Source organism: Chrysemys picta, chromosome 3, assembly GCF_011386835.1.
Source record: "Chrysemys picta bellii isolate R12L10 chromosome 3, ASM1138683v2, whole genome shotgun sequence".
NCBI lineage: Eukaryota > Metazoa > Chordata > Testudines > Emydidae > Chrysemys > Chrysemys picta.
Window position 1 is genome coordinate 139,974,254 of NC_088793.1, and position 21,400 is coordinate 139,995,653.

Consider the following 21,400-nt stretch of genomic DNA (forward strand, 5'->3'; position numbering starts at 1 on the left):
CAGAGTCTAGAGTGAGTTTATAAGGCTGACAGTTAAGAAAAACCCACCTTTGTACCTGCCATTCAGCAATTTTTTAAATGAAAATGAGTGATATATAATATATGGAATGTCGGGGGGGGGGGGGGGTTGTCACTTCTCAGGATAGAACCATTCTTGCATCTAGTTGTCTAGTCCTCATTAGTTTGTGTGATACTGCTGACTGAACAAATATGTCCCAGGTGCAGCTATATTGCAAAAACACAGCAGTGTAACTAGCCCTGGATTTAAAAGCTAAGAGGAACCTATAAACTAATTAATGAATTTCTAGAGCCAGGGAGTAAATTACTGTTTTTATTTCTTTCACAATTTCTTCTCCATGAGGCTAACTCAACATTTTTTACACATAATTCATGGGCAAAGCAAGATATTTTCTGCATTTCTGCTCCCTGCCCCAGCTCATGGTGTGACCATTTGGGAAATCTGTCTGTACAATTTATGAATTCTGGGTGAGATTATGAACTCTCTGTATGTATCTTTACCAAGCTGCAGATTCATTTTCGAATGTGCAGCCTTTTGCTCTCTGTTGTCCTTTTTACCTCCATGTTGGACTGAAATTCCGAAGGGTAGCGGCACAGGGCTGCTAAGGTTAACTCAAGGTGATCCTTTTATTCAAATACAAACATCCTAGATAACAGGTGGCTCCTACCCAGGAGAACTGGTTTGTGAAGAGAAGAGAATGCCAGGCAATAAAGTCATTTGGCAGGTGTGTCTGTGATCACCAGAGGTGGGGCTGATCTGGGAGTCACCTGAAAGAGAGGACTGGAAAGTGGTTTGTTGTTTTTTGTGTGTGTGTGTGTGTGGTGGGGTTTTTTTTGTTTTTTTGTTTTTTTTAAAGGGCTGGAGTGGCTCTACTGAGGGTCTTCAGCTACTTCTACAGCTCAAGCTGGAGGAAGTTGCTGCAGGATTCTGATGAGGCCGGGGAAGCCCTACCTACCTGAACTCGTATGGTCCCCCAAAAACCCTTGAGGGAAAGGTGAGCTAGAGTGATGAGCAGCATGTTCAGGAGGTGTTTTTTTTCTAAACTATCTGCACTCACTTGTGCTTAACCTCTAAAGAGGTTTGAGAATCCTGTGCAAAGTTAGGTATAGCACATAACACAAACACACCATGTGTCCCTGAGGCATTAACCTGTGAATCCAGAGCATCACAAGGGTGAAGTTCTGGGAAGGGGTGTGCATAAGCTACAAGGGTATCAGAGCAGTCAGGGCTAGGCAGTTGAACTGTGGGATCCCAGCTTTCAACAGGGGATGGTAGACTGAATCTGCACCACATGAGCGTGCCTAGGAACCCCAGCTAGGGGCAATGCCTGGACTCTGCTCAGACTCTAGAGACTTAAAGCACACAAGGATTCAGAGTTGGGATCCCCTCACAGCAGTCTGGTGTGTGTCCAGGAGGGGAAACTTTACTAGATCTGTGACACATGAACTGTAGCTGATTTGACAAGAATGAATACTAGAAATTCCAGGCTCATATTTGTTTCCAGTTTTCAATTCCAGAAAAATTCAGATCTTTACCACCACTCAGGAGTGGATTAAGATTTGAGCCCACATCACTCAACTTCAGGGCCCTCAAACATTCAGGCTCCCATCCCCAGAAAGCCTTTTGGACTCATCCCTGAATTCCTGGCTGTTATCTCTTCCTCTGGGTGGAATATTCCTTGAATTTCTCCTTCAAGTTTCCCCTTGGCAGGAGAAGCTCTTGGGGGCCAGATTCAGCAGTCATGTAACTTTTAGGTTTAGGAGCAGCTATTACACGGAAGGGTGGGGAGTGGAGCCTCAAGTTCAAATTCTAACTTAGTACCCACCAAAGTTCAGCAGTGTACAGCTTCATGGTTTTAGTGTGGGCCCATTTTTAGTTTCCAACTGACTTGTTAATAGGCCAGATTCCCCTCCCACCCAATCATCCCCACCGTTGTTGTTGTTGTTTTTAATGTTAAATATTTCAGCATTAGTAAACAGGATTATGGATGTACATATTGATTTGTCCTTTTAAGGATAAGGGGGGAGGGATAGCTCAGTGGTTTGAGCATTGGCCTGCTAAACCCAGGGTTGTGATTTGAGGGGGCCATTTAGGGATCTGGGGCAAAATCAGCACTTGGTCCTGCTAGTGAAGGCAGGGGGCTGGACTCAATGACCTTTCAAGGTCCCTTCCAGTTCTAGGAGATGGGATATCTCCATTTATTATTATTATTATACAGGATAAAATTGCTGGGACTGCATCAAACCACCCAGGACTGGGTTTCATTTATGACACACCACCAGCATGGAATGTCACAAAGCACCATGCAGTGATGTAAGCAGCTTGTTCTCATGAACAGAAGGAAAGCTTGCAAATTTTCTGTATCCTTCCCTGCAAGGGGAAGGAACTTTACTCAGGTGTTCCTTGTTTTGACTTCCAGCCTCCCATTTGCTAAATTTATTTCAGTAAGCCAGCTAAAGCTATAGACTTGTCTTGCAAGTAAGCGTGTGTAGGTGTGGTGGTGAAGGTAAGACCTTATTAGACTGTATTTTATACATAACCCTTGTGAACCAGAAAAATGGTTTACTAAAGAAAAACTCCTCCTTGAGTTTTCTTTGATCCTGGGAATCAGACTGAATTTATTTGCTGAAAAATAACTCCTTCGTTGTTAATCAGTTAGATAATTTAGTTTCAAGAACAAAATGTGTAGGAATATTTATGGAGTAGTCTGACAAATATTTGATCATTTAGGTTGAGGCTCTGGATTAGAGGTTGGATGATCAGGTGGTTAAGTCATTGGTCTGGCACTCGGGAGGTCTGGATTCATTTTATAAATCTGCTACAGAGTTTGAGAGACTCTTGGGCAACTCATTTCATCTGTGCCTTGATTCCTGATATACAGGAGGGGAATAATGTTTCCTTTCTTGTTCCCTTTCAATATCTCCTCTACAGACGCTGTAAACTCTTTGGGTCAGGGCTTGGGTCTTTGTATGTTTGTGCAGCACCTAGCCCAATGGGGCCCAATATGGCACTATTGTAGTATAAATGTTTCACCCCTGTGGGGCCAATCCTGCATTCCTAGTTTAGTGCAAAGAGGGACTCTTTATGGCCAATTTGACAGACTACTGAACCTGTCCATTTATTCACATGAAAACAGCCCACATAAACCCATCAGCTGTGCATGCAAGTGGTCAGGCTTAAACAATGTGTTTGCAAGCATCTGTGCACACATATGGAGGATGCCTTTTGAAAATAGGGCCCTTAATGTGTGCACAGAACAGTATTTTTAACAACTTGATGGCAGGAATGAAGGTTTCTAGGTACAAGTAACTATTACTGCCCCTAGATAAACTGTCTGTGCCAATCCTAAAATATTCCCAGTCACTAAAATGAAATAAACTTCCCTCTGTCCTGAACAGCCCCTAACTCTCAAGCACCAAGATGATTTATGTGCTAGCAGCTTTAGGAGACAGCACTCTTAAGGCTAAAACAAACAATAATTGCAAATGAAGAGAGTGGGGGGTGGTGGAAAGGAGATGAAAGCGACATTGGTGCTGCTGACAATGAAGACAACAGTTATGCAGAATTGGCTGACAGGGATATGGAAATGTTGGTAAATATAACAGTGAATCTCAACAGCTCATATTGTGTGTGCGTGTTGGAGTTGTCACATTTATATGTTGTATAGCTACATTTTCCAAGATTGACTAAAATTAACTAAGGCCTGAAAATAGTCTTTTGTACACTAAGCTTGATAGCAGCAAGTAAAATTTCCGAACATAACTAAACTGATGGGGATGCAGTATTACCAATGTCATTTTTAAAAGCTAGGTCATGGGAGTAGCCAGAGTAAGAATCTGGGATTAAGCTAGTTTCCGGGGCAGATGTTTTAACATCTAACTCAAACTGCAGGGTTAAAACACCCTCTTGTGAAGTAGATGTCACAGCATTGACCACATCACATAATTCACTGGTGCTGTTGAAAGGCAACAAAATACAGAAAACATGTCCCATCTTTTCTAAATACTGATGAGTCAATGTTTGTATAAATCAGCCACGTTTCATTCCTTAGTAATATTCCGAGTAAATTACTGCTTAATTATGGCAAATGGACAGATTAATAAATCTGCAGTCAGACCAATAAATCTGACAAAGAAATTCTGCTTTTAGAGTCACAATAGACAGTGCTACAATATTTGAATTATTGCCTCAGTTTCCTTTATTCATTTCTGTTCTAAGACCTGTATGTATTCCAAGATCTGCGATGGCATGACCCAAGGACCTCTTGATGCCATCTCAGAGGGCCCCAGGTGTGCATCTGGGTTACAGGGATCCCTTGGGTCTGGTATTTAAATATTTGTTCACAAGAGAGTGCTATGTAAGGCTGTAACATGCTGCTGGGGTTACCCAGAGCTATTTTACCTCTCTACCTGAGCAAGCATGGATTTTGCTGGTGATTAGAATGTGAGAGCTCCCTGCCACACAAGTCTGTCTTCCTCACCAGCAAACTCCTCAAGGCTCTTCCAGCCCAAGCCTTGCCTAGCAGGTAATAATCCATGAACTCTAGCCGCGGAGCTCCTCTGATGTTTCTCTGGAGTGCCCAACCCCTACCACTATGCATTTATAGAAGGTATGAGGTTTGCTGCTCTGTTAAAGACTCCGTATATCACAGCTTATTAATTTAACGGCAGTAAATACACCCTTCCCTTCACACACACCACAGAATTGGATTATAGTAAAAATAAAACCAGTTTATTAACAAAAAAGCATGTATTAAGTCAGAGGTTCTCAAACTCGGGGGCATGCAGAATGTATTCTGGGGATGTGTGAGAAGCTTTTAGGGGGGAAAAACCTTACTGCACACATTCAGAGCTGGGCAGAGCAGCAGTAGCTGCTGACTGGGCACCCAGAGGGGCATGGGTGTAAACTACTACAGACACAGAAGGGGAGGGGCATAGGCACTGACTCTGTGGGTGCTCCGGGGCTGGAGCACCCACAGGGAAAGATTAGCAGGTGCTCGGCACCCACCAGCAGCCAAGCCCCCCGCCCCTGCCTCGCCTCCTCCCCCCAAGCGTGCCATGTCCCCGCCCCTCCCCCCTCCCAGCGCTTCCCGCCCCCCTGATGCCTAACAGCTGTTTGGTGGTGCTTAGGACTTTTCTGGAGGGAGGGGGAGGAGTGGGGAGGTGGCGTGCTCAGGGGAGGAGGCGGAGAAGGGGCGGGGACGTGGGAGGAAGGGGTGGAATGGGGGCAGGGCAAGGGCAGTGCAGGGGCGGGAAGAGGCAGGACAGGGGCAGGGCAGGTCAAGCATTTACCGGGCAGAGGGGAAGTTGATGCCTATCGGTGGGAACCACGGTACTAAGTGATATCAAGTAAAAGAAAGGTAGAGATGGTTACAAGCAAATGAAAGTGAAAACATCCATCTAAAACTTAATCTAGAAAGATAGTTTTTGTTCAAGATGGTTTCTTTTACCCCAAGTCTCCTTTCCAGCTTTTTGCAGGCTAGCACCCATCACAGAGATCATAGAATCGTAGAAGTATAGGCCTGGAAGGAAGCTCAATAGGTCATCTAGTTCAGTCCCCTGCACTCAAGGCAGGGCAAGTAATAACTAAACCATTCCTGACAGATGTTTGTTTGTCTAACCTGTTCTTGAAAACCTCCAGTGACAGATTCCACAATCTCCTTAGGCAATTTATTCCGGTGCTTAACTACCTGACCGTTAGGAAGTATTTCCTAATGCCCAACCTAAACTGCCCTTGCTGCAATTTTAAGCCCATTGCTTCTTGTCCTATCCTCAGAGGTTAATGAGAACAATTTTTCTCCTTCCTCCTTGTAACAACCTCTTATGTATTTGACAATTTATGTCTTCACCCCAGTTTTTTCTCCAGACTAAACAAACCCAAGTTTTTCAATCTTTCCTCATAGGTCATGTTTTTAAGACCTTTAATCATCTTTGTTGCTCGTCTCTGGACTTTCTCCAATTTGTCCACATCTTTCCTGAAATGAGGCACCCAGAACTGGACACAATATTCCAGTTGAGGCCATATCCGTGCAGAATAGAACGGAAGAATTACTTGTCTTACTTACAGAACTCCTGCTAATACATCCCAGAATGATGTTTGCACTTCCCCCCCCCCCCCAACAATGTTACATTGAGCCATTTAGCTTGTGATCCACTATAATGCTCACATTCCTTTCCATAGTAATTCTTTCTAGGCAGTCATTTCTCATTTTGCATGTGCAAGTGATTGTTCCTTGCTAAGTGAAGTACCTTGCATTTGTCCTTATCAAATTTCATCCTACTTACTTCAGCCCATTTCTCCAGTTTGTCAATCATTTTTAATTTTAATCCTGTTCTCTAAGCACTTGCAACCCCCTCCCAGCTTAGTATTGTCCACAAACTTTAAGTTTACTCTTTATGCCATTATCTTCATAAATTATTTAGATATTGAACAGAACCAGATCCAGGACAGATCCACGTGGAACCCCACTTGATGTGCCCTTCCAGCTTGACTGTGAACCACTGATTACTTTATGGGAATAGTCTTCCAACCAGTTATGTACCCCCCTTATCCATCTACCACTTGCCCCCTATCCATAAGGCTTATTACCCTGTCAAAGCTATTAAGTTGGTTTGATGTGATTTGTTCTTGACAAACGCATGTTGACTGTTACTTATCACCTTATTATCTTCTAGGTGTTTGCAAATTGCTTGATTTGCTGCATTATCTTTCTAGGTACTGAAGTTAAGCTGACGGGTCTAATTCCCCAGGTTGTCCTTATTTCCCTTTTTTTTTTTTTAGACTGGCACTGTATCTGCTGTCTTCCATAAGTTTTTTCAAGACAATTGCTAATGGCTCAGATATCTTCTCAGTTACTTCCTTGAGTGTTCTAGGAAGTTTTTCATCAGGCCCTATTTGAAGACCTCTTACTTCTCTAAGTAATTTTTACTTGTTCTTTCCCTATTTTAGATTCAGATCCTACTTCATTTTCACTGTTAACTATGTTAGACGTGATCACTAACAATCTTTTTGGTGAAAACAAAGGTATTCAGCACTTCTGCCACCTCCACATTTTCTGTTGTCTTTCCCCACTCATGTTTCCTTGTTAGCCTTTGACTCTAGCTAGTTTAATCTCATTTTGTGCTTTGGCCTTCCTAAACTTGTCCTTACCTGATTGTGTTGACTTTTATGTGCAAAATAATGCCCATTGGAAAACATAACCCCAACTATACATACAAAATGATGGGATCTAATTTAGCTGTTACCACTTCAGAAAGAGATCTTTGAGTTATTGTGGACAGTTCTCTGAAAAATCCACTCAATATGCAGTAGCAGTCAAAAGCTAACCATGTTAGGCATAATTAGGAAAGGGATAGATAATAAGACAGAAAATATCATAATACCACTAGATAAATCCATGATACACTCACATCTTGAATACTGTATAGAATTCTGGTCAACCCATCTCAAAATATATTAAAATTGGAAAAGGTACAGAGAAGGGCAACAACAGTGATTGAGGGCATGGAACAGCTTGTGTATGAGGAGAGATTAAAAAGACTGGGACTTTTCAGCTTGAAAAAGAGACTGAGGGATATGATGGACTTCTCTAAAATTGTGACTCGGGTGGAGGAAAAGTGTTATTTACTCCTTTATATAATGCAAGAACTAGAAGTCACCCAATGAAATTAATAGGCAGCAAATTGAAAACAAAAGGAAGTACTTCACACAACACAGTTGAATTTGTTGCCAGGGGATATTGTGAAGGCCAAAACTATATAATGGGGTTCACAAAAGAACTAGATAAATTCATGGAGGATAGGTCTATCAATGGCTATTAGCCAAGATGGTCAGGGATGCAACCCTATGCTCTGGGTGTCATTAGGCCTCTGATTGCCAGAAACTGGGAGTGGATGACAGGGGATGGATCACTCAATTGCCTGTTCATTCCCTCTGAAGCACCTGGCATTGGTCACTGTCAGAAGACAGGATACTGGGCTAGATGGACCATTGGTCTGACCTAGTATGATCATTATATTCTATATTCATCCTTTTGTAATTTGACCTAGTTTTCACTTTTTATAGAACTTTTTTTGAGCTTCAGATCATTGAAGATCTCTTGGTTAAGTTAGAGTGGTCTCTTGCTATACTTCCAATCTTTCCTACATTGGGGGATGGTTCTGTTCTTGTGCCCTTGATGTCTCTGAAAAACTGCCAAGTCTCTCAACTGTTTTTCTCCTTAGACTTGCTTCCCATGATATCTTACCTACCAACTCCATGAGTTTTCTAGTCTGTCTTCTTGAATCCATTCTTTAGTCAGCTGTTTTCCCTCCTACCATCCCTTAGAATCATGAACTCCTCATTTCATGATCACTTTCACCTCACTTTCAAAGTCTCAAGCAATTCCTCCGTTTCTCAAAATCAAATCTAGAACAGCCTCTCCCCTAGTTGCTTTCTCCACCTTCTGAAATAAAAAATAGTCTCTAATGCATGCCAAGAACTAGTTGGATAATCTGTGCTGTATTTTTCCAACAGATGTCGGGGTAGTCTCCTTCTGCCTCTTTCCCCACCCAAGTCCTGTGCTTTGGATGATTGTTAGTAATTTTTAAAAGCCTCATTCACCTATTCTTCTTGGTTAGGTGGTCTATAGTAGACCCATAACATCACCATTGTTTTTTATTCCCACCCAAGGACTTTGAACAAGTCTGTCTCCTATTTCCAGCTCAACCTCAGTGCAAGTGTATACCTCTGATATACAAGGCAACACCATTTCCCTTTTCCCCCCTGTCTGTCCTTCCTTTGATGTAACTGGTAAACTGAGGCATACTGTTTCTTTGTGAGCAGAGGATCTGGTAATTCTGTGAGTGTCCACGGGACAAGGGGCTGGGCACTTGGGCGCTGCCCAGAGGACTCGGGGTTGTGGGGTGGACTATATCGCTAATCTGCAAAAGGACAGTCGAGCTTGAAAGGTGAGTGCTTGTGTTGCTTGTGCCTAGTGGAGTCAGGGAGCTGATTCCTGGCAGGCACAGACAAGACTTCCTCATGCTAAGGGCATGTGGTAGTGAGACTCACAACCTGGGTAGTCCAGGGAAGCATCCTAGAACGATACCAGGGAAGATCTTTTGTGTTATTAAAACAAGCCCAACATTTTAAAAACCATTCCTTTACTTACTAGCCTTGGCTTTTGTTTTTCAGTATCTTATTTTTCCTCTGGATATTTCCAGACAATGCCTAATTATGCCTTTTCTTCCACTTTCTCGATTTCAATTTTTTGTGACCTAACAAAGATTGAATTATTTACCTTGAAAGCAAATTGTTTTAAATATTTTAAAAGCTCTTTAAGAATCTAATATTTTATGATCTTCTCCAGGATTTTTCCATGTCGTGCACAGCCATCAGACTACGTCAATTTATAGATCCTACACCCTACCTACCTCCAGGGTAAAGTATCTGGACACAGAAAAGTCACATGTGCAAAAACATCAGGATGTCAGTGATCAACCATGGGTAGGGTTGCCAACCCTCCCGGATTGTCCTGGAGTCTCCTGGAATCAAGCTCAATCTCCCCGTGGCTATTCAAATCAATCCAGGAGATTTTAATAGGCCAAAAGTCTGGTCAGCGGCACAGCAGGGCTAAGGCAGGCTCCCTACCTGCCCTGGCTCTGCGCAGCTCCCAGAAGTGGCTGGCATGTCTGGCTCTTAAGTGTAGGATGGCCAGGAGGTCTCCGTGCACTGCCCCCACCCCAAGCGCCGTCTCCACAGCTCCCATTGGCCAGGAATTGCAACCAATGGGAGCTGTGCGGGTGGTGCCTGCAGGCAGGGGCAGCGCACAGACCTGCGCCGCCCCTCTGCCTAGGAGCCAGAGGGATGTGCTGGTCACTTCTGACAGCAGCCAGAGGTAAGCGCCGCCCGCCCGGAGCCCGAACCTCCTCCTGCCCCCCAACCCCCTGCCCCATCCTTGAGCCCCCTCCCAAACTTCCTCCCAGAGCCTGCACCCCCACCCACACCCCAACTCCCTGCCCCAGCCCAGTGTGGGTGGGGGAGAGTGAGTGATGGAGAGATGGGGATGGAGTGAACAGGGGTGTCTCTTCAGAGAAGGGGCAGGCAGGGGTGTGACCTCAGAGAGGGGGTCAGGGCAAGGGTGATTGGGTTTGTGCAATTAAACAGTTGGCAACCCTAACAATGGTACAAATATTCTGTTTAAAATATCTGTCTTGTAGTTTAGGAAAGGATCTTTGTCAAAATAGCTTGCCCAACACACATTTTACAAGTAAAAGCATTGAGTCTGTTTGCAAGTTAAATACTGTATCTGCAGATTTTTAGTTTTAAGCCATTAATTTCAGTGCGAGTTTCATGTAAGACTTCAGAATTAACAAATTCTATTATATTCTTCAAGTATGTTCCTAAATACAGTCCGTACATGCAATGCATGATCAAAACTGTCCTTGTTTAGAATTTCTCAGTCTTGGATTCATCTGCCAAGCAGACTACTCCCACCTCCTTTATGTCCTGTCTGGAATTAAACATACAAGGAATCAACACCTCCAGCTAACTGACTGGATTCCATGGTCCCACCCTTTCTCTTATGATCTGCATATAGAAAAATGTTACTTTATCTTGGGTAAATCTTGCCAAGCATTGATATTTTTTTTAATACAAAATGTCGTTCTTTTCTTCCCCCTTGCCTATTCTACTCCCCACCCTCTCTATTCTTACCAGCCACTATGAGTAACCTTTTCAAAAGCATCTATTGGGTTGACCTCACCCAGCTACAGTAAGGTAAAAACTACCTGTTTGTTGTCTCCACTAGCATTTTATAGTGAGATAATTAACAAAAGTTAGCTATCCTGCTGGTGGGGGAACCACACACACTTTCAGGCAGAAGATATTTGCAATGTTGGTGTAGTCATGTTGGTCCCAGGATATTAGTGAGATAAGGTTGGTGAGGTAATACCTTTTTATTGGACCAGCTTCTGTTGGTGAGAGAGACAAGCTTTTGAGCTTCACGGAGCTTTTACAGGTCTGAGAAAAGTACTCAGTGTCTCAGCTAAATACAAGGTGGAACAGATTAAGTGAAACACTTCTTTCAAGATCCATGGGTCCTACACATGCCTATCACAACATGTGGTGTATCTCATCTTGGGCACGACATGCCCAAGTTATAAGCATGTGGGTGAAACAAGACAATTGCTACATTCTCAAATGACACATACACAGGGCTGCTGGAACAATTTGTATAGTGGGGGTGCTGAGCGCCTGTATATGATGGAAATCACTTCAAGCAATAGGGTGCTGCTGCACCCCCAGCAGCTGTTGTTCCAGCACCTATGCGCACACTGAAAAATGACAAGACAAAAACACCATCCCCTGTGGATGAACACTTTTTTCCCCACAAAGTAATCACTCTATATCTGACCCCTTGGATACTCATTCTCAAAGGAAACCTGCACAACACCCACAAAAGATGAGCCCAGGAGGCATAAATTCAGAACTTTGCCAAACACTGAAAATCATGGACTCCAAGGCACTGGATTTATGGCTTATTACCACAATCTGCAATCCTCCTTTGTCCTACAACTGCAGAAGTGTTAATTGCCTACATCATTTTGAATGGTCTCTTGCATCTTATATTAACTCCTTACACTTAATCTGTTCAACCTTCTGTTTAGCTGTGACACTCCAAGCTTGAAGAGCTCTGTGTAAGCTTGAAGGCTTCTTTCACCAAAAAGATTACCCACCTTGTCTCACAATTAGTTATTAACAAGTTAGGTACCTATGAAAATTTCACCTTGTCCCTACTGCACCTCAAGTCAAACCCTGTCCTGATTCAGCTTCCGTGTTTCCAGCCACTCCCATATCATAAGTCCTGCAGTTACTCTACATACTACCTTTTGTGCTACAAGATGGGATAAAGCAGTTTGCAAACTGATTCAGTTTATGCTTTATTTCCTAATGAAATGTAATGTGTGGGGCGGAATGTCTGCTGATAGCTTTCATTGTTGTAACTCTCAGGTCAAGAAATTCTGTCTCTTTAATATGTTTCTTGTATCTACTCTCCTGCCTGCAACGCCACTTATTTTGTGTTACTTACTAGCACTGTTATTCGTCAAGGAAAGGACATTCAAGGGTTCTATCCTGGGCAACTAGGACGGGTACATAAGGCACGCATGCCTGAAATAGCTCCAGGGTAAGAGAATAGCTTTATACAACTCTTCCTCAGAGAACCTTATTCTGAAATTCTTATTTTAAGTTCACTGTGGGGAGTGGTAGTCCCTTCCTGTGGTGGCCTGCAGATATTCCTTTTCAACCTTGACATGTGAGACTAAGGAGAACCCAGGAAGAGAGGAAATGGTCTATGGGTCAGAGCACAGGACTGGGAGTCAGGAAATCTGGGTTATATTTCTGGTTTGGCCATATTTTGTGTGTGTGGTGTGTGTGTGTGTGTGTGATATCTTAGTTCATCAGTGTTTGGGAATCCTGAATGAAAGCTGCTAGAAAGTACAGATGATTCTTCATTTTACCAGCACTTTTAATCCTTAGCTTCTCACCTGAGATTGCTAACCAAGGTACTAAACAAAGCAGAATTTTTTATTGAAGTAGAACAGGTTTTTTTTACAGCAGAATTAATGAATGCACTGGTTAACTGCAATATTCGCAGACCCAGGCCCTAGTTTCAAAAGTGTGGTGAAGCCAATTGAACAAAACTAAATTATGAAGGCTTTACTGTATGTAGTCAAGCTGTTAATACCTATTAGATTATAACTGCATTATACTGAGTGCTCTATTTCAGCAGGAGATTAGAAAGAACATTTATGTTGGCTACCCTTATGGTTAGTCAGTGCTAGTCACATACCATGTGTCAGCATGAGATTACAAAACTATTTATGCCTTTCATTTAGACCTTTCATAAAACTGCACCCAGCTCCAGTGCAGCATGAAGTTGAAACTCAGTACCAACATGACTTTGATAATTTAACTCTTCAGGGGCATGTCCTTTTTCAAGGGACAATGAAGAAGGCAATGAATGACTGGTACAAGCAAACCACGTACAAAGAAGAATTTGCACTGCCATTTTACAATATGGGTAAGTAGGCTTTAGTAGCAATGTAAATCTTGTCTTTTGCTAGGAAGACTCACCCTAGTCTATAGCCCTTAGAAAATGTTTAACATATTCAATGGATTAACTAATCCTTACAGCATCCCTGTGAGAAGTTTTGTCCTCATTTTATGATCGGGAAAAACTTAGACGCCCTATCTACACTAGGTAAAGAAGAGACAAAATGTATGTCCTGTTCCAAAGAGGTAGGCAGAAGGCAACCAATGAACTGGAACATGGCAAATCACATGTATAGATTTCAATCTGTATACAGCAGCTGCTCAAATGCACTCCAATTAGATGTAACAAACAGTTCAATTTTAGGTTTCTAAGTTATTAGAAGTAACCACATTACTAAAACACACTTGATCTGATCTAGTCCACTTAAAGCTGTGTAATATGCAACCTATGAGCATGTTGATTCATTCTGGGATATCTGACAGAAGACAAGAGACATTTCAAATAAGGAGAGTCCTGTACTGAATTTAGCAAGTACAAAGCAGTTGGTCACACTTCCAGTCTGTGTAGTAATTATATATATTTTTTAATTTAATCTTTATTTGTATTATTGTGGCACTGAGAAACCCTGGTCATGGACCAGGACCCTGTTATGCTAGGTTCTGTAAAAACCCAGAACAAAAAGACAGTCCCTGACCCAAAGAACCTATGATCTAAGTATAACAGACAAGTGCTGGAAACTGATGTATTCCCCATGGTTCTAAGAGAACAATAATGCAATATTGATCTGCATGACAGGAATGGTCTCAGTGGCCTAGCCCTTGTCAAGTTTTTGGTAGGCCTCATAGCAAAGGAGAGTGTTAAGGAGGGTTTTGAGGGAGTTAGCTTTGTGGCTGTATATGAGGAGCTTCTCCCTACTATGAGGGGCAGCCTGGGAGAAAGCTTTCCAGTTTAAGGTGCGCTTTTTTTTTTTTTTTTGTCCAACTTTATTATGCATTAAATGTGCTTTATTTGATTTAGAATTATGGATAAATAACTAACTATGCCCCAAAGCCACTATTAGGGAACATTCTGGCATGAAAACAACTTAAATATCCAGGGAAAGACACTATTATTGTTTTTAGAAAGGAGCTATGAGATTGAAGGTCCCCTCTTATGGTACAGACCAGCTCCCATGGGAAGGAAGAATTTCCCCCTCCCCAGACAGACAACCTCTAAAGGGTGCTTTTGATAAGCACTGGCCAACAACTTTGAATTTGCTGGGCCTTTTGTAAGCCTCAACAGCCCAGTATCATGGCCCAGTTCTGATTTGGATAATTGTTGTTTCAATTTGAATTCCAGCTGCAGAGTCATATGGAGATAATATTCTCTCTTTTGTCCTACATGATTCCTAACAAAATGAAACCATAAGAGCAGCCAGATAGTGCAAAGCCGCATGAAGCAAGGAGCAGTGTTAATATGGCTGATGGAAACAGGCAGCTGGCAAGTTTAAGTGGGAGTAGTAATAGCTCAGAGAATGAGGGCAGACAAGTTATCGATTTCTTCTAGCATCCACCTTGTGCTATTCAAACATGATAGGAGGCATAGACTCACACCTAAAGGCCTTCTACTGCACTCAAGTGTAGTGAAAACTAGAAGCGTGCACATGCTCTCCCTCCTTCCTTTACTCTAGGTTTTTTCTTTGATTTGGTTAGAGAAAATATTACAGAAGCTGCTAACTTTCAAATCAAGGCCTTATTTTCTCCATTTTAACTATGAAAAACTGTTAAGTCCTTTTATTAAAATGTATGTAAATTAAAAATTTACTTAATTTTAATTAAAATTAAAAACCTCTACAGTTCCCCCAAAGAATTGTTCTGGCTTCAGAAGAAAAAACAGACAGGACCTCTTGATATCTGCTAGAGGCCTGCACCCAAAAGCCCAATTTGTTTTCTACACCTAACAAGTTAGAATCATTCAACTTTTTGCAGATAATTGGTAAAACTTCTCAGAGCAATTGTGACCTGACAAACTGATCAATGTACTCTGGTACCCTACCTCCATAAAGTGCCCACTTAATAATTGGCAGAAAGTGAACCCTTCCTTTTACCCTACAGTAACACCTTCCCTACTTACTAATGCTCTTGGCAAACAGTGTTGGGCTGGTGGCTGCTTTTTTTTTTAAACACATCTTCAACATCTCCCTCTTGCTGCAGCTTGCTTATTGTGGACTAACAGATTGTTTAGGAGGATTTCCCCCACTGGAGTAGGCTAATTGAGGGGAGAACAACAGCATAAAGATGCAGAGAAGATGGTGGTTTTTTTTAGGAAAGTTGCATGATGCTCCCTGTACTTAAACATACCATGGCAAATATGCTGCTGTGACCAACGCTGCAGGTAGTTCCTGGATATCTACTTTCCATTCTTGCTGTTGTGGTGTTCCTTAGAACAGTTAGTCACAAGAATAGCTCATGCATATAGGGCTACAAGCATAGAAAGCAGCTTGCCAACCAACCTGTGCAATTCTGCTTTCACAATATTCAGCTCAGGTGAGAGAACAAACTCTAGCCTTGCAGCGTGACTATGTGGATAGTGCTTGGGGTATGGATGTCCATTAAAGAATGGGAAGGAGAGCAAAAATGAATTAAAAAAAAAAAAAAACAAAAAGGCTAACCCCTCTCCCCAAAAACACACACATGGACAGCACAGGACAGGTTGTGGTGACATACTACTCCAAAAGCTCATTGTTGGGGGAGACTCCAGGAAAAGAGGCTGGGAATCATAAGGGTAACAGGAAAGCTTTAAAAATACAGTATTCCTAAATTCAAATCACATGGATTGAGAGAAGAAAAATGCTCTATTTTTAATTCCAGACCATGAGGAGGATAAATACACACCAAGAACTGCTCCTGGACCACTGACAATCTGGAGAAGCATTGCTGATCCAAAAAAAAGTAACCTGCCCTTGCTTGTGAGAAGTATTTCAGCTGAGCTTTAAGAAAATAAAAGCAACCCATTGACGTTAATCCCATTTACATGAGACTTTCAGAAGTCTGCTTCTGTTAAGCTATACTGTATCATTTTACAGTGTAGTTTGTGCTGGTGATGCTGCTTGGAAACTTTAATCAAGTTTTATCTCTGAATATATGGATTACTTTGTACAATGGAAACAACAGTTGGGAATCAAGATACTTAATTCCCCAGTACATGTTCTTGTTAGCTGTGCATTTTGGGAATATAGTAATCTTATTTAGTTACATCAAGGGGAGAATAGTCTATCCATGGGGAGGACAATTGCAGAGACCACTCCCCAGCAACCACCCCTGGTATTAGTGGGGAGCATCCCCAGCACCCAAGGCCTCTAGGAGTCCTTCCCTGTCTCACATGGCTGTGACAAGTAACAGCACTGGCTGTGTGCTGGCAGTTGAAGAAACCTCAAAGGTTGTAAGATAAAGACAATCAGCCATTTTATTAAAAAAAATAAATTGTTCTTCCACCAAAGAGGGAGCTTTGTTGCAATACATGATACTCTTGAAATCTAACATTATGCACCTACAAATTCAGCTGTTGTAAGAAGCAATGGAAAGTTTAATATAGGGCCCACTTACCCCATTCTCCTATGAAGCAACTCAAGGGAGGGTGCCAAAGCTGCAGGAAAATAGAAGTGAACATAGATCTTCTTCTACAACATTCCCACAAGAGGGGCTTTAGCAGCTGAGTTTGCTGGAGAGAAGGCCTCCAAATCCTGCCTAACCCCCAGATTGCTTAGTCCAGCACCAATCAGGGCTTTCTAGATAGATGGCTGCTCAATACAGCTCTACTGCAACCTTCTCTGGCAGCACTGGCCTGAATGCACAAGAGGAGCTAGGCACTTAAGTGTCAGTTTTGGGAACACAGAACTACACAAGTCTCCTGCTGAAACCCTCTAGGTACCTAAACTCACCTGGCCCTTAAAAAACCCAAACTTTTTTTTTTGGCAGTAAAAAGTCTCTAGGCATGTATCTTTCTGCCTCCGGGCATGAACACTGCTGTGTCCTTGTGTGGTCAGTTGCCTCCTCTTGTGAAATCAGTTGCAATAACATTTACGGTCTCAATTCTTCCTCCTTCCCCAAAATGAAATTAATGCAGACTAAAATCAAGTGTTTCAACTCCCACTAACTTTTACAGGATGGTTTAATTCAATCTGCAGGGCTAGTAAAGACTTAATTCCTCCGCACTGCAAAAAATACTTGTATGGCAGTAAAGTTTACAGCAGTTTAAGGAGGCAAGACTTTTTGCTTCTCAAGTAAGATGAGGAAACAAGAGGCCATAGTGCAGTCTCTATTGTGAAAGTGCAACTTACAAATGTAGATTTTTATTACATAACTGCACTCAAAAATAAAACAATGTAAAACTTTAGAGCCTACTAGTTCACTCAGTCCTACTTCTTGTTCAGCCAGTCACTAAGACAAACATGTTTGTTTACATTTGCAGGAGATAATGCTGCCTGCTTCTTATTTACGTCACCTGAAAGTGAGAACAGGCACTCTCATGGCACTGTTGTAGCTGATGGTGCAAGGTATTTATGTGCCAGATATGTTAAACATTTGTATACCCCTTCATGTTTTGGCCACCATTCCAGGGGACATGCTTCCATGCTGAAGATGCTCATTTAAAAAAAAAAAAAAAAAAATGCGTTAATTAAATTTGACTGAATTCCTTGGAGAATTGTATGTCTCCTGCTCTGTGTTTTACCCACATTGTGCCATCTATTTCATGTTATAGCAGTCTTGGATGATCCAGCACGTTATTTGTTTTAAGAACGCTTTCACTGCAGATTTGACAAAATGCATGGAAGGTACCAATGTTGAGATTTCTTAAGATGCTACAGAACTCTACTCACGATTTAAGAATTTGAAGTGCCTTCCAAAATCTGAGAGGGACGGGGTGTGGAGCATGCTTTCAAAAGTCTTAAAAGAGCAACACTCCGATGTGGAAACTACAGAACCTGAACCACCAAAAAAGAAAATCAACTTTCTGCTAGTGACATCTGACTCAAATGATGAAAATGAACATGCGCTGGATTGCACTGCTTTGGATTATTATCGAGCAGAACCCATCATAAGCATGGACACACGTTCTCTGGAATGGTGGTTGAAGCATGAAAGGATATAGGAATCTTTAGCGCATCTGGCATGTAAATATCTTCTGATGCCAGCTACAACAGTGCCATGCGAATGCCTATTCTCACTTTCAGGTGACATTGTAAATAAGTAGTAGGCAGCATTATCTCCTGCAAATGTAAACAAACATGTTAGTCTTAGCGACTGACTGAACAAGAAGTAGGGCGGAGTAGACTTGTAGGCTCTGAAGTTTCACAGTGTTATTTTTGAATGCAGGGTTTTTTTGTATCCAATTCTACATTTATAAGTTCAACTTTCATGATAGAGGTCGCACTACAGTACTTAAGTTAATTGAAATACTAGTTTATTTTTACAGTGCAATTATAATAAAACCAAAGTGAGCACTGCACACTTTGTATTCTGTGTTGTAATTGAAGTCAATATTTGAAAACATTCAAAAATATTGATAAATGGTATTTGTTTATCACTATTAAGCACGATTAACTTTAATTGGACGATTAAGCTTTTTAATCACTTGACAGCCCTAATAGTTTTCCTTTTATAATTTCTACAGTGCCTTTGCCTAGTTGTGAAGTCAAAAACAGTTCTAATTACTGTCACAGAAGAAATTTAAAGTGGCACCTAAAGATTAAAACCTTAAACATATGAATAAACATGATTCCTTCTAATTAGCAAGAGATTTACTTTACTTTAATATGCACTCAAAGTAGAGAAGTGCAGAAAATTGTTTTAAAATTAATATTTAAAAAAATTAAACCAGAATAGTTCGTAACTGTAAATGAACTTTATACAATATCAAATTTAGTTTTTTGCACATTTTCTGTAAACTTGTCTTAAGAGCCCCTTGCACACTCCCAACAACTCAAATCACAACTTTTTTTGAACAAAAACTCTCACACGGCGTTTAGACAATGTTTATAGCATTATAAAATCATCAGAATCCCTCTTTAATCACTCACTACAACAGCAGCCATAAAGAATACAACATATTTAGGAGTACAAATAATGAGGATGTAAAACCATTTGTGCAAAACTGCATTATTTTTACTGGTTAAGATTTCAGGGAAGTAACACCGCCAGAAGCATGGATACGACAATCAAGACAAAGTCAGGAAAATAATGTTACCTTCCATTTTCAAACATCAAGGATTATGTTATGAAGTAAATACTAGATGATAAAGAAAAGTCTGGTGGCACCATGTATAACAGTAATGGCAAGTGTCCTGGAGATATTGCCAGTTGGATAGAGAGCTGATATAGGTAGAAGTCAAAGTCTTTCAGGAGTAGCAATCAGTTTGAGAGACCAACTCTAGCATTTCTTTCCATGCAAGATCTATCCTTCCAACATCTTCACTTTGTAGGCTACTAATAATACATGTAAGACTAAGCAGTCTTATTCAGGAGTGTGCTTTCTTCCACGCATCTGAAATCTTTAAAACATGTGGATCATTGACTCTCTGGATTTCCCTACTCCAATCCATTTAACTGCAAAAAAGGAAAGGATAACAAAATAGTTTGCACTGTTTTACCATAGAGGAATTAAAACTCAAAGCATGACATTCTGGTAAAGGGGGAAAAAAGTTCTATGGCTGATGTAGAATAATATGTTGCACTGATAGAATTGATAATTGCTATTAGAGAATGACATTTTGCATTTCTGTAGCAGCACCACATTCACAGATCCTGAAGCACTCTGAAGTGCCTGACCTTGTGCCACTGACTTCAAATGGAGAATGGCCTAAAATAATAAATTCTCAAAACCTTTCTAAAATATGGAAATATCAGTTTTACAGATGGGGAAACTAAGCATATAGAAGTTAAGTGATTTGCTGAAAGGTAACATTCTGTAACAGAAGCAGGAATACAACTCCCATCTCCCAATGTCTAGTCCTATCCTTTGATCATAAAACCATATTTTCTCAGAGTAAATAATTCAGTACTAGTTTAGGACAATATGCTGCCCTCCTTAGGCTGATTTAGTGTCTTACTTCTGGGTAAGTCCCAATGAAGTCAATAGACTACTCACAGAAGAAAATATTGATAACTAAACATAAGGGTGGCAGAACTGAATCCTTACGAGTATAATAAGTGACTAATCAAATATTGCATTCAGCTTTTCTGTTTTCCAAGTCCTACAAATAGGATTTTTCCTATTGCAAACAAGCGTTTTTTAAAACAAACATGCAAACAGAACAGTGTGCATGTCAGTACTCAAAATCAGTTGGCAAATTCTGATAACCCAGCACTGCAAATTTAGACTACACACATATACTGAAAACATTTTAGAGGTTGATCCTTTTAGCTTCTGCAGCTAAAATGAGGCTCAGCATTAAAATGTCAAAGTACAAAAGAGTCACTTTAAAGCTTATTCGAGCACTCTGGGTGCTCATTAAGTTATTTTTAGCATCTGAAGGTCAAGGGATTAAATTTAAGTTATTTCTATTTCAGATAGGTTTCTTGAAGCAGGAAAGTTTGCTTTACTTACCAGGAATGCCAAGCTCCATTTCTATAAACCGAACATAGTTCTGTGCATTTACAGGCAGTTCATCAAATGTTCTTGCATTTGATATGTCTGTGTCCCATCCTGGGAATGTCTCATACTTAACCTCTACTTTATTTAAGACTTCCTGGTTTGCTGAGGAAACAAAGAATAAGTACTTATACAGTGAATATTAAATTATACAGAAGTTCTGTATATTTTTACAGAACCAGTCATACAGCTAGAAGTCATTTTATCAAGCATCTTGTTTTACTGATGGTGACCTCAGAAAAGGAGCTTGCTTAATATTGCCTGAGCTTGAGAAATACTGCAAGCACAATAGTGTGAAATGACCCATAGTTTAAAAGTGGTGAAATAATGGGAATTCTCTTAATCAGGAGTAGATTTCAATGGCTCTCCCTGATATGGAGTCAGACATTGGCCTACATTATTTTAAAACATGGGTGTCTATTGTTCAAGAATACTTAAGAGCTTATTACATAGTAGAAAATTCTCTTATGTTGGAATCTAACCCACTCTAACACAAATTCAGATTTAATGTGCCCACCATCCTCTATATACACCAGTATTTCACAACAGCACTGGTATTAAAAACAGACTTGTATATTGTTGCAAAATGTTGGGACTTATCCTCCACTTCGAGTGAGACACATTGCAACTGAGATCAGCTTAGGCACTTGAGCTAGTAGCCCTCTGGATTAAATGGGAGAACACTGTAGGTGAGACATTCTCAGTGAAGAGCCCTCA

The 21,400-nt window shown here is 41.1% G+C and overlaps 2 protein-coding genes across 2 annotated transcripts in view; one reads left to right on the top strand and one right to left on the bottom strand.

Annotated features, from left to right (window-relative positions):
* The first annotated feature begins 2,400 nt into the window (after positions 1 to 2,400).
* SPMIP3 (sperm microtubule inner protein 3) lies at positions 2,401 to 16,152 on the top strand. The gene is given in 6 exon segments (XM_042848404.2): positions 2,401 to 2,524; positions 9,368 to 9,438; positions 12,092 to 12,184; positions 12,897 to 13,081; positions 15,904 to 15,977; positions 15,979 to 16,152. Coding segments are annotated over 5 exon segments (441 nt in total). The 5' UTR covers positions 2,401 to 2,524; positions 9,368 to 9,376; the 3' UTR covers positions 16,006 to 16,152.
* A 2,901-nt stretch (positions 16,153 to 19,053) lies between these two features.
* The window catches only part of ADSS2 (adenylosuccinate synthase 2), a 60,898-nt gene continuing 58,551 nt past the window's right edge, over positions 19,054 to 21,400 (bottom strand). Inside the window, exons 12-13 of the mRNA XM_065589161.1 lie at positions 20,639 to 20,788; positions 19,054 to 19,638 (exon numbers count right to left, since the gene is read on the bottom strand). Coding sequence (XP_065445233.1) covers positions 19,586 to 19,638; positions 20,639 to 20,788 — 203 coding nt within the window. The 3' untranslated portion in view covers positions 19,054 to 19,585. The remainder of the gene's footprint in view (positions 19,639 to 20,638; positions 20,789 to 21,400) is intronic.